This window comes from Arabidopsis lyrata (genome assembly GCF_000004255.2).
Source record: "Arabidopsis lyrata subsp. lyrata unplaced genomic scaffold ARALYscaffold_1, whole genome shotgun sequence".
Taxonomy (NCBI): Eukaryota; Viridiplantae; Streptophyta; class Magnoliopsida; order Brassicales; family Brassicaceae; genus Arabidopsis; species Arabidopsis lyrata.
The window spans coordinates 28,186,753-28,199,616 of record NW_003302555.1 but is presented as its reverse complement, the minus strand read 5'-3'; the positions used below and the strand labels follow the sequence as shown (position 1 = coordinate 28,199,616).

Genomic DNA, 12,864 nt, shown 5'->3' with positions numbered 1-12,864 from the left:
CTTTCAGCGTATTCTTGAGAAGAAGGTCTATGAAAATTCAATTTGTCATGCGTAGTGATTAGAGAAAGCAAAAAAAAAATCAAAATAAAAAATGTTTTCTTGTCTCCTTTGTGGCTAGATTCTCAGCGTATTTGTGGAAAGTTCGTAACATTTGTCGGCTAAAATTATAATCAAACGAGAACACTTCAAAATAAAATAAAATTATCAGTCACTTTTTCAATAACTGACGCATTTTCTAATCTAACATTTGTGGAAAGTTCGTAACATTTGTCGGCTATATCTAATCTAATTCTACTAAATTATCAGTCACTTTTTCAATAACTGACGCATTTTCTGATTGACACATCAGCTTACAACAATTTTTTTTACTCTTTCTTTCTAATGAAAAGATTTTGTTTAGAATTAAAAAAAAAAAAAAATCCTTGCGTTCACGATCTCCACAAAATCTTTTTTTTTCCGGTTTGTTTTCTTTATTAGAGATTCTATTTTGCAACTGTTCCGTCTTTTTACTCCCATACATTCCACGATCTCCGTTTCTTCTCTTCTTCGACTAAAAGCTAATTATTTTCGAAATCCTTACTGGAAAATTTCTAGAGAGAAACCAGTCCCCGGCAATAAATGAAACAGAGGGCGGGGATGAACACACCAAACGGTAAGCTACGATACGTTGGGAAGTAGTACGCACTAACCAAGAGAAGGAGAGGGTGGTACTGTGTAGGTGGAACAAAGAATTTTTGACGCATCCAAGTTTTGCTTTGATTACAATTTCTCACTTGTAGTATTGTTCTTCTCTCTGACTACAAAGTTTTTTTTGGGGAATCAGATAAAAGGTTATTTGATTTTTTTACTTTCCATCATTTTTTCCTTGCTTAATTTTCTCTGTAACTCAAACTTATTTCTCTATTTTTGCCAACAATCTTATTTTCAGTTTCTCATTCCGAAAACTTTGGATTATTCATGTGGAAAAAGATTAGTGTCGCATGCTTATATATCACACATAGATAAGATAGAGTATTCTTTCCCGTGCAGGCTCCATACTAGTTGAGACCTAAACGAACGACCATTATAGTTTTTATGTATACTAAAAGTATAATTTTTTTTTGTCATGAAGAAACTGATTGGTATATTCCAAGTTATTAATGAGTATGATTTTATCACGCGACCTTTGATGGCAGAAGAAATTCAACTATAATGTTGTACGTAATTAATCGATGCTTAATACAATACGAAATTTTCTTTTTAACTAGCAAAGTATAGATTAGTACATTAACAAACAGAGAAAATAGTTGATGTCAAGACTTTAGTTTTCTTCGGTCATATATACCAATTGGTAGTTCGAACAAGTAAACCAAGATTTAGTACTGATCTTCAAAGATCCAAGAAGTTCCAACTACAATATAATTGATAATCTGGAATCTCTGCTTTCTTTACCATGAATAAACAATTTAAACCCATGGGGTTTGCTCATAACATATTCTTTATATTCTATTAGAAATATTACATTCTAATATTTTACTAAAATGAACCACATGGTGGTGGGCGAGTGGTTCTCGTTTGGTTGGAAGGATCGTCCTTTTGGTCTAGGCCAGGGATCGATCCTTCCCAGACGTAGTTTCGCTCTCTCACTCCTGTGGCCACCTGGGAATTTACCTGCGGACTTGCTCAGGCGCCCCAGACCACCAGTTTATCAGGGGGCCCTTAAGTGGAGGCTTAAAAATCCCTATGACGCGGGCTTAGGCCCAGTGGGCTAGTCAGATCACTGTGTGGTCTGGATACTGGGTTATCAAAAAAAAATAATAATAATAATAATATTTACTAAATGTTTTTTTTTAAAATATTTATTAACAAGCTTGTCTAAATGTATGTAGAAAAAGTTACTATAATTGATATCATCATGTTAATAAAAAAAACTTTGAGAGATTGGTATTCTTTTCACAAATTATTGATCACTGATAATTTCAGCTGGTAGCAACATCATCCATATTATGAGTCTAAAGTTTCTGCCTAGTTTTTTTTTTAACAAAAAGATACAATAAATAAAGAAGTTTATGCCTAGCTAGGGTTTCAATGAATTAATGTGCACCAAGCATGTTGTGTTTTTGTCTTTGAGTTCTAGCTAGGGTTTTGATTTAATTTTTTAGATTTAATTTCGTTTGAACGATCTGATTTATATTACCATTTATGAAAAATTGAAAAGATACATTCAAATGAGTCACTGTTTTGATTGAAAGTCCACCAAGAAAAAAAATTATACAAATAAACATAGTTGCCCTAAAAAGTATATAAATTATTGTGATGTTCTAGCTAATTGTTAAAAAATAATTATGCTTATAAAAACTTAGAACTTAATTACTAACCCTTTTTTAGTAACTTGAATTGATTTTGGACTGAAAGTTTGAAACTCAGACTAATATTCATCGAGAATCAGATATTCTTATCACTAGCTTAAAACATCTACAGTAGTAAAAAAACGTCCACTACAAGAAAAACTTACATTCTTAGCGCGGAAAAAGTGCTATCATAGGTAATACATAGCGAAATAACAACTGCTATGATTGCGGCAGCTATGGTAGATACCCCACCTACAATAGCATTAATTTTGTCTGCTATAGTATGTTCATCTACAATAGCACTTTTTTAATGTCTTTATTTATTGTTTCATAGCAATAATCGAATGCCATTACTACCTTTAATAGCATATTTTCTTGACGCTCATAAGTTTTATGATAGCGTTGTTATTACGTGCTACTGTTTGGTCTGTGCTATTGTTTGGTCTGTCTTATATGTGATAAACATCCAAAACATACATATACATCATATCATAAACCAAACATCATTTTTGAACCAAACACCAATTCATACATAAATCAAATATGAATCCAATACCTAAACTAATATCCTTACGTCTAATTACCATTGTTGCCATTGGAGATAATAAGACGACTAATAACATCATACAAATAGCTTACTTTGTCTTCTAGATCACTGACTCGGTTCTTCAAGTAAGTTAACTCTTCTTCAACGGTTGGTATTGTAGGTTTTCGCTTAGCCACTCTTCGAAAAAGACTTCTACGGTTTTTGTCTATTACGGCATCGTCTATGTCACTATCCTCAACTACCAACTCTGTTAGAAATAACAAAACAAACATTTCAAATCAGAAATATGCACAAAACAAACATTCATATATTGACTGCAGAATTGAATCATTTTAATCGCATCACATTATAATAAAGCCAAAACAATAACATATATTTGTTCACCTGAATATGCAGCTTGCGAGTCAGTCATATCATCAATCTTAGAAGAGACTAAGTCATCGATTTTTGTTGGTGTCTCTTTCTTCATTTCCAAATCCTTTATACTTTCACTTTCTTTAAGGTCAGAGAATTCAAAACCATAACATGTATCCAACATCGGTGATTCATAGACATAGTCCGGAAACCATTTACTTAAATGAGGAGGTTCTGATAATCAATTGAAACAAAACATATTAGGTTTGATACAAATGATTAACATGTACAGATTTAGCAAGAGCATAAGAGAAAAGAGTACTTACCAGAAAATTCTGAATCATAAAGATCATTATCTGAAGTGTTCTGCACAAAAGTACCCAAATTTAAAAGCTACATAAGGACACCAAGTAATAAAACATTTGCTTACCTCTGTTTTCATTTCATCTCTGAACTTTTTCTCTTGAAAATGAGCTGAATATGAAAAAAGCAAATATCCATAATATTCAATTGATATGCTAAGTTGACTATATCATACAAATTGGTGTGATGCCTCTTACCGTGAAGATGCGACAAGTAGTCTCTTTCGTTGTTATGCATCTTTAGACAGATTTTACATTCGTAACTTCACAATATAAAACACACGAAAGAAAACAACAATCAAATTAGTCACACCAGATTCAATAATGATCCATAACTAAGTTCAATAATGAACTAAATGTAATAAGCTGTACATAACGCCAAACAATGTCAAGAAACAAGCAAACCAATAATGAGGCAATTCGTCGAACACATGGAGGGCATGAAATCATCATCAGTTTACACAACAAAAACTATTCTAAGGAATCAGGTAGAGACGCACAATAGTTTTGTGAATTCAATCTTTCCAAAACTCAGATGTTGGACTCTTTAACGAATCCATGACCACAAATCTATGAACATCCTAAGTCAAAAGCAAAAATATTCACTAGATAACATGATTATACATTGATTAACACTGATACACAACTGAGAGTTTCAAGAGAAACATGATCACAATCATGAAACATATCAAAGCATAATCACTCCAACACAAATTTCACTACCAAATCAAATCATCATCATAAAGATAGTATCAAATGTGAAATTCAGATTCAATAGTTGTTGTTTGTGAGCAGCATCGTCAATACTCGATACACAAATCAAAAGCAGATCAAAATTCAAACACATGACAGAGTAACCAAAAAGCAAAGAAGAGTATCGATTGATACTTGATACAATGGCACAAATCGAAGGCTGAAGATCGAACAAATCTGCAACAGCGACGCTCGAACCGAAGACGCCGTGGACAACCGGAGTCGGTGGAGATGATGGGGTAACGGAAGAACGACGGCCGGAGGTCATTCACATCCTGAAATCGCCTCCAGTTTCTCTGTTTTGAGCAAATCGCGATTAGAGAGAGAGAAAAGAAAACACCCAGAAGAGGCAGTGGTCGTCGTCTTTGCAGAGAGAGGGATGATATGTCGGAGAAATCTAAAGAGATTGAGAAAAGTTGCAGAGAGAGAGAGAGAGAGGCAAGGGAGATCGAATGGAGAAGAAGATTGGAGGAGAAGAGGATCGAAGATGGTGAGAGTGAGAGAGCTTTTTTTTTTGTTCAAAGTTTTGTTTTTTTTTTCTCTCTCTATCCAATTGAAAAGGAAAAGTCACCGTCTGTTTTTTTTAAGTGTTAGAATCGATGAAAAAATTGGCTCTAATAGTTCCCGCTTAGTTAAATTTCGGCATAGCATTTATAAAATGCTATAATAGAGTATTCCAATCCGACATAGTCTTTTTCATAGCAAAATCGAAAATCGTGCTATGCTTAAGTGCTATCAATGTAACTTTTTTTTGTAGTGGTCATCTACCACTTCAACAGTTAACACTATTAATTACTACTATTTTATTTCATATCATTTGATTTTTGATCGCACAACAATATGATCCTATTATTTGACTATATCAATTTTACTTGTAGCGCAATATGTAACCACATCAACTTTCTTTTTCAAAAAAAAAAAAACTACATTAACCTCTTGAGCCTTATATAATTAAGGGGCTTTTGCAAAAATGCCTCTTTTTCAATGCCACTTTTCAAAAATGCTCTTTCTTTAAAACCTTATAAAAAATGCTCTTAAAGATTTACCCAAATATGTATGTAACATTATTAAAACATACACAAACTACATTTCTATGTATATAAAATCTTATAAATACTTTATAAATACTTTATAAATGCATTTTAAATACATTTAAAAACCTTTAAAATATCTTGTAAAAACTTTGAAAAACCTTAAAAATCTTTTAAAATAACTTGCAAAACCTTTAAAAACACCTTATAAAACCTTATAAATACTTGGATCGAGTCTTCAAGTAGTAGTTACAATCCATAAGTACCTTATAAACCTAATAAAACTTTCTAAAAATTTCAGATTTAAAAAGGGGCATTTTTGAAAATGAATATCTAAAAGGGGTATTTTTGAAAAGGGACACACCAAAAGGGGTATTTTTAACAATTTCCCATAATTAAATAAAAAATGTGTTCAAAATTATTTACTTGACTGGAGAGATATTATAAACTCTCAATTCATTGCCCTTGAAATAAAATAAACGAATTTAGCCATATTGGTTGACTTAATTTCTCGAATAATACTTTTTTTGTTGGCGATGGAAAGAAAATTACATATTTTCTGATACTTCAATATAATAGAGACCACAAAATAACAAAAGAAGAAAAACAATAGTTTCTCTTTTAACTCGTATACAAGGAAAAGAATTTTCAAGCACATGGTTGGCTTCTTTGACGGGAAATGGGGGAAAACGGCCAAAATCCACCCAGACTTTTTGCTGGCGGCTTTTTTCAACCCGAACTTTGATTCCCTGCATAAATCAACCCCGACTACATATAAATTCAAATTCCAAACCCAGACTATATAATTTTTTGCCGATTTCAACATCTGCTTTGACGGCGTGATGAAACCGTTAAACTGTGCCGAGTCAGCGACTACGTGGCATCACTCGTGGCCTCTGGGCTTGATAAAGCGACGTCGTTTAACATTTGGTTTGGTGTTGAGTATAACAAAACGACGCCGTTTTAAAATTGGGGGAAAAAATTAAAATTGGTTCTTAGAAACATTAGTGAAACGGAGAGAGTGTGAGTGAGTTTGAAGAGAAACATCTCAATTCAAAACGAAACTGTGTCTAATAATCGAAGAAGCGAATTCTTGTTTGACGAAAACGACTTCCAAGCTACAATTTTGGGTCTTTGAGAAGAGAGGATGAGGTAATGAGTAGTTTCTTCTTTCTTTGTTTATGTCAATTTAATTTGTTAAGTCTAAATTCTATGATATTTTCGTATTAGAATCATTCTTTTTTTCAATTTACATATAAAGCAAGTCTCAGCAACTTCAATTTCTTCATGGTAGAGTTCGATTTTAATTAACCCTCCAAGTGTTCGATGAAATGTCTGAGAGAGTTGTAATTGGGTTGAATGTTAATTTTTTGATGTCGTTTGCAGTACTATGGATGTGGCAACATTCAGTGTGTACTACGGTGGGAATTGGGTGACTAGTGAAGATGAGGAGGATGCTTATATCGGTGGAGAGGTGAAGATAGTAGAGTGTAAACCGGAGGAATTTTATACAAAATTAGGGTCTGAACTGGGTGAAGCATTTTATGGGAAGAAAGTGTCCTATAATTACCCTTATGAAGACAGCAAGGAGCGAAAGCTATTGTGTGAGAGGGATTCTAGTTTGAAGAAGATGTGTGATGGGGCTCGATGGGTGAAGTTTGTTAATGTTTATCTAGTTGATTCTGAAGGAGATGAGGAGATTGGTGCTGAACCTTGTGAGGAAGAGCTGAGAGTAGAAAGAAATGTGGCTAACTTTATTGATGAGGATGATGATGAACAGTTTGATTATCATAATACTCCTCCAAATTCTGACGATGAAGGTAGAGAGGAAGATGAAGTAAAGTATGTGAGATGTAAAAGAGGAAGTGGTGTATTTAAGATGAACCAAGTGTTTGACAGCTTAGATGAGTTCAAAGAAGCTTTAGTTGATTATGCATTAAAGGGAGGATGGAACATCAAGCAAAACAGATGGGGGAAAGACAAGTGTGAAGCTATTTGTGGAGTAGAAGACAGTGAAACTCCTTGTAAGTGGAGGATATATTGCGCATTTGAGGAGCCAGTTGGGAAGTTCATGGTGAAGACATTTGAACATGAACACTCTTGCACAAAGGATGGATATTGCAAGATATTGAAGTCAAGAGTGATTGCAAAGTTGTTTCTAGATGACATAAGGTCTGATCCTGACTTTAAACCGAGGACAATTGAAGAGAATATTCTGAAAAACTGGAATCTCGTTGCCACAATAGACAAGTGTCGAAAAGGGAAGAAGATAGCATTGGAAATCATTCAAAAAGAGCATGAAGAGCAGTTTTATAGGCTTAGAGACTACAAAGCTGAGCTGCTACGGTAAGTATCTCTTGTCTTCTAGTTTAATCATTCAATGTTAGTTTTTTTTCACTAAACTGTTTTTATTTTCTTTGCTAGTTCTAACCCTGAATCCACCGTGGAGTTAAACACAGTTTTAGACGATGATGGATCTGAAATCTTCCATAGATTTTATGTGTGTTTTGCAAATCTCAGAAAACAATGGTGTACATGGTGTCGTCCCATCTTTGGACTTGATGGCTGTTTCCTCAAAAGCACTCTTAAAGGACAGTTACTAGCAGCAGTTGGTAGAGATGCAAACAATGGAATGTATCCCTTTGCTTGGGCTATTGTTGATGTTGAAAACGAAGATAATTGGACATGGTTTATACAGAACATCAAGAAGGATTGTAAAAATCTTCGAGATGGTCAGGGGTATACAGTTATATCTGATAGACAAAAGGTAAGGTTCTTCTCTTTACTATGTTTATTGTGCAGCTTTTCATTGGATATGACAGTTGTAATATGAAGTTTGTGTTTAACCTTTTCAGGGTTTGATTAATGCTGTAGACAGAGAACTGCCCAAGATTGAACACAGGATGTGTGCTAGACACATATATGGGAATTTGAAGAAGCTTTTCCCAAATTCAAGTGAAATGAAAGGGCTATTTTGGAGTGTTGCTGAAAGTTGCATTTTGTCAGAGTATGAAGCTAATCTGGACAGAGTTAAAGCTTATGATATCCGCCTCTTTGAAGCAATAATGCAGAGGAATCCAGCCAATTGCAGTCTTGCTTTCTGCACACCCACGGCTTCTTGTATAGATGTGCACAACAACATTTCAGAGTCATTTAACAATGCCATTGATCCTTCAAGATATTATCCAATGGTTGAGATGCTAGAGATAATCCGGAGAAGAGCTATGCAGCGTATAGAAGCAAGGAAGAAGACGGCTGAAGATCACAAAGGAAGATTCACTAAAAGAGCCACTGCATTCATAGCTGAAGAACAAACAAAGCTAAAGTTCACCAAGTATGTGTCCGGCTCATCAGATGGAAGGTGTGAGGTTCTTGACTGTGGAAAATCTGTCAGCTTGCACATGGGAATGAGGACTTGTGCATGTAGGAAGTGGGAGATGAGTGGACTACCTTGTCGTCATGCATTGAGGATCATTAATAAGAAGAAGCTTAACTATGAAGACTACACATCTGAATGGTACTCCAATGCAAAGCAGAATCATATTTATTCTTCCTCAATAGAACCAGTCAATGGTTTACGATTTTGGAAGAACTCTGGCTCTGTGATCAAGCCTCCTCCTGCTTTGGTTGAAGAGATTCAGAACACAAAAGGAAGAAAACCGAAGCCTAAGAGGAAGAAGGCAAGACATGAATCTCCAACAAAAAAAGCTTCAAGAAAGAAGAGGATTATGCATTGTGGACGATGTGGAGAAGCTGGCCATAATGTTACCAAGTGCAAGAATCCGGTTTCAGAGAAGAATAAGTCAAAGAAGAAAACTCCAATAGATGATGGATTAGACTCGCTTACTCAAACTCAAACAACACAAGATCAGGTAAAACACTTCTTTTCAAGCTCATTTTGTTTTATCTGTAATATTTCTGACTTTTGCTTCTGTTTTCATGAAGGAGTGATAATTCTGTGGGATTTAGAGGATGCGGCAATGTGATGTTTTGGTTTGTTTTTGGAGAAAGCGGTATTCTAGATGATAATTTGGTAGGTTTTTGGCAGTAGAAGATGCGGCTATATGGAAGACTACTTCTTCTTTTTTGTTTTGCTTAGATGTAAAAGATGTTGTTCGTTGGAATTCGTTTTAAGGAGCTGTTTGATTACAGTTTTAATTAGCTTAGAAAAACAGGAAAAACTAGAACCATTGAAACACCAATAGCAAACTCATACATTAAGCATTGACACTCATACATTAAGGTTCAAACACAATTACTACAAACAACATTAGCTTCTCTCTCACCACAATTCTATTACAAACATAATCAAAACAGAAAAAAGTAAACCAACATCATCACCACAACACATCCGATCATATTCTTCAAGCTCCGAAGCTCCATTTTGCACTCTTGCAACTCTTTTTCTACTACAGCTTCACAAACCCGAGTTTCCATTTGTAGAGTTTCAACCTCTGATTCACAAGCATTGAAACTCTTTTGTAATGAGATTGAATCTTCTTCCACATTCTTCACTTTTAACTTCAAATCCTCAATCTCTTCAACCATACTCTTATCAGTCCATTTAAACGTGTGATACCATCGATCCTGTAACAAATCAAAACTCAAATTCAAGTTTTCAAACATAAAAGTAGAAGAGAATCGGGAAATTGAAAAAAAAACCTCATCTGATCCATTAGGACAAGAGTGAAATAATCTTCCAGGGTTTTTGGCAGTCCTCGATGTACCCATCCTTACAGCTTCACCGCATCTGCATGTCGTCGGGATCCCTCTTCTTCTATCACCCATCGTTTTCTCTTCAAACTCTCTGTTTCACGACATACATAAAGAACCCTAATTTTGATTTTCTCCCCAAATCAAAACGACGTCGTTTTGTAAGTTCACACTCAACACCAAACCAAATGTTAAACGACGTCGCTTTATCAAGCCCAGAGGCCACGAGTGATGCCACGTAGTCGCTGACTCGGCACAGTTTAACGGTTTCATCACGCCGTCAAAGCAGATGTTGAAATCGGCAAAAAATTATATAGTCTGGGTTTGGAATTTGAATTTATATGTAGTCGGGGTTGATTTATGCAGGGAATCAAAGTTCGGGTTGAAAAAAGCCGCCAGCAAAAAGTCTGGGTGGATTTTGGCCGTTTTCCCCGGGAAATGGTCAAAACCTTTTCGTTTTTATTTTTTTTTTGGACAAAAGAAAATGGTCAAACCTATTTCAACGCGACTACATAATTATTTACCCATACCTTTCTTATTCTTCATTCTTCTTGTAACCTAAATTCAAGTCTAATATTTTACTTAGAAATATTGTACATTGATTATTAATTTATCGCAAACAAACTGACAACAAAAATTAATACCCCCGAGTTTTAGAAATTGCAACAGACTTGTCGGTGTTTACAGACTTATAGATTATTTAGTATTCTACAAGTTAATTTTACATATACATTATACTTATTATTATGAAATTAATAAACTCTGTTTCGGATTACGAACTTTTTCTGTTTCCTATATATTTACTATTATCTTAACATAATAGCTAGTCACATTATAAAACTTGTTTTACTTTGTATCCTACAAATATTTATAATTTTTTTATCATGCATAGTAGTTAAAGAAAATGTGTATTTAGTGAAAAACTTTAATTATTTTAAAATTTCCTAACCTTTGGAATATATGTGACATACTCGCACACTAGAATTAATGCACATAAATAATAAAATGAACTATTTTTGTTGACTCGGCCAACGTCTATTAAACATTCCTCATTTGTTGTTCAAAATCCACCATTGCCCCTCTTCTTGTATTCTTCTCTGATTCAAGCCCATTAATCCACGACAATTTTACTTCAAACCCTATATATAGTTACACATACAAGTAAGATACTCAAGCCCTATTCATCATCCCAACTTCGATCTAATTACATCGCAAGAGAAAACATGATCTCTAGGGTTTTCAACTTCATGAAACAATCCAAAACCGCTCAGCTAAACAACAAACTATTTCTCGATCTTCTCTCTTCCTCATCATCGGCCAAACCTAAAGTTTTGCATGACGTGTTCATCAACCACAGAGGATCCGACACAAAGAGAAACATCGCAACATTGCTTTACGACAACCTCAAATATCGTAACTTACGTCCATTCCTGGATTGCAAGAACATGAAGCCCGGAGATAAGCTTTTTGATCATATCAACAGCGCGATTCTCACTTCTAAAGTCGCTGTAACGGTTTTTTCTCCCAACTACTGCGATTCATATTTCTGTCTGCACGAGCTTGCTCTTATAATGGAGTCCAGGAAAAGGGTCATACCGATATTCTGCGACATCAAACCTTCACAACTCGATGTTATGATCGAGAGGGTGACATGTTCTGATGATGAAATCCAAAGGTTTAGATGGGCTCTTCAAGAAGCTAAAGATATCGTTGGACTCACGTTTGATTCCTACAAAGGGTAATTTAGATTTTCTATCAAATCTTTTTATTATTGTATTTTTTTATTAAGTTTCTGATTTAACTCACCATTCCTTTATTTAGGAATTTATCGGAGGTTGTTACAATTGCATCGGATGTTATCGTCGAGAGATTGGTCGAGTTAGAGGCTAGCTGAAGATGGAAATGTATAGGCGTTGGAAGACATTTAATTTACTCCAAACTAAATGCTTCTCTCAAAATTTGTTTTTCTAATCCTAAGAGTAATTAATTTAATTGATTTCATTCATGCATATCAATCAATAGTTGACAGAGAAGAGGCAACAATGTTTTATATATATATATATATATGAGGATTTCTAATCTCCTTCATTATTTGTAGATTTTTCTTGTTTGTAATGGCAAGTAGTTGCTTTGTAAGTTCAAATATATGGAATAACATTTTCTCTTTCTAATACCGAGAATTATTTAGTCTTTTACACCGAAAGTTGTTTGTTTGTTTTCAACATCACATTTCCAAAATCATTTTAATCTATTTTCATCTCCAAAATCTTAAATAAAAACGATATATGTGTGCATAAAAATCCATAGACCTTTTTAACATGTGCTTGTGTAAGGTGTTGTTCGTTTGTTCATCCAGATGGACCTTTTGGATGGAGATGTAAAATGATATTCGTTTAATGCACTTAAACACTTCATCCAGATGGACCATCTGGATGTATTTGTCAAACTCACCCAAAAAACATCAAAAAAATTGGATGAGTTTAAATGGTGCATTCAGATGGAGATGATTCTTCCAAAAATTACAAATGTCTAAATTACCCTCAATTACATTCATATACCAAGTAACTAGATTTTAACTCGCGGTGTACCGTGGGATGATTTAATTTTAAAGTTAGTATAAAAATATTTTGTAAATTGTATCTCCTTATAACATATTTATTTAGATTATAGTTTACAATTGCTATTAAGTAACGATATACTACGAGTCCACGAGAAAATTATTAATAAACTGAGGATTTAACCCGTATTAAAGCGGTATTTAAATATTGATTCAA

At 34.3% G+C, this 12,864-nt stretch overlaps 5 protein-coding genes across 5 annotated transcripts; 3 read left to right on the top strand and 2 right to left on the bottom strand.

Annotated features, from left to right (window-relative positions):
• Positions 1–2,819: 2,819 nt before the first annotated feature.
• Positions 2,820–3,821, bottom strand: LOC9330472. Its single transcript, XM_021014115.1, has 4 exons — positions 3,662–3,821; positions 3,558–3,597; positions 3,262–3,465; positions 2,820–3,124 (listed from the first exon to the last, which is right to left on the bottom strand). The coding sequence occupies exons 1-4, from the start codon at positions 3,671–3,673 to the stop codon at positions 2,907–2,909; spliced, it is 474 nt and encodes a 157-aa protein (XP_020869774.1). The 5' UTR covers positions 3,674–3,821; the 3' UTR covers positions 2,820–2,906.
• A 2,564-nt stretch (positions 3,822–6,385) lies between these two features.
• On the top strand, positions 6,386–8,138 carry LOC110225392. Its single transcript, XM_021015033.1, has 2 exons — positions 6,386–6,529; positions 6,764–8,138. Exons 1-2 carry the CDS (start codon positions 6,525–6,527, stop codon positions 7,725–7,727), a joined length of 969 nt encoding a protein of 322 aa, XP_020870692.1. The 5' UTR covers positions 6,386–6,524; the 3' UTR covers positions 7,728–8,138.
• A 304-nt stretch (positions 8,139–8,442) lies between these two features.
• Positions 8,443–9,328, top strand: LOC110224470. Its single transcript, XM_021010557.1, has 2 exons — positions 8,443–9,249; positions 9,323–9,328. The coding sequence occupies exons 1-2, from the start codon at positions 8,443–8,445 to the stop codon at positions 9,326–9,328; spliced, it is 813 nt and encodes a 270-aa protein (XP_020866216.1).
• A 357-nt stretch (positions 9,329–9,685) lies between these two features.
• LOC110224469 (uncharacterized protein At4g04775-like) lies at positions 9,686–10,165 on the bottom strand. Its single transcript, XM_021010556.1, has 2 exons — positions 10,040–10,165; positions 9,686–9,964 (listed from the first exon to the last, which is right to left on the bottom strand). Exons 1-2 carry the CDS (start codon positions 10,163–10,165, stop codon positions 9,686–9,688), a joined length of 405 nt encoding a protein of 134 aa, XP_020866215.1.
• Positions 10,166–11,004: 839 nt separating this feature from the next.
• LOC9330471 (TMV resistance protein N) lies at positions 11,005–12,123 on the top strand. Its single transcript, XM_002894364.2, has 2 exons — positions 11,005–11,828; positions 11,912–12,123. Exons 1-2 carry the CDS (start codon positions 11,314–11,316, stop codon positions 11,982–11,984), a joined length of 588 nt encoding a protein of 195 aa, XP_002894410.1. The 5' UTR covers positions 11,005–11,313; the 3' UTR covers positions 11,985–12,123.
• The last annotated feature ends 741 nt before the right edge of the window (positions 12,124–12,864 follow it).

Excerpts from the sequence above, each read along its gene's own strand:
- LOC110224469 (XM_021010556.1), bottom strand. The coding sequence starts at position 10,165 with ATGGGTGATAGAAGAAGAGGGATCCCGACGACATGCAGATGCGGTGAA. Across the intron at positions 9,965-10,039 it reads GTCCTAATGGATCAGATGAG|GATCGATGGTATCACACGTT; the intron begins GTTTTTTTTTCA and ends GATTTGTTACAG.
- LOC9330472 (XM_021014115.1), bottom strand. Across the intron at positions 3,466-3,557 it reads TTATGATTCAGAATTTTCTG|AACCTCCTCATTTAAGTAAA; the intron begins GTAAGTACTCTT and ends ATTGATTATCAG. Across the intron at positions 3,125-3,261 it reads CTCGCAAGCTGCATATTCAG|AGTTGGTAGTTGAGGATAGT; the intron begins GTGAACAAATAT and ends TATTTCTAACAG.
- LOC9330471 (XM_002894364.2), top strand. The coding sequence starts at position 11,314 with ATGATCTCTAGGGTTTTCAACTTCATGAAACAATCCAAAACCGCTCAG. Across the intron at positions 11,829-11,911 it reads ACGTTTGATTCCTACAAAGG|GAATTTATCGGAGGTTGTTA; the intron begins GTAATTTAGATT and ends TCCTTTATTTAG.
- LOC110224470 (XM_021010557.1), top strand. The coding sequence starts at position 8,443 with ATGCAGAGGAATCCAGCCAATTGCAGTCTTGCTTTCTGCACACCCACG.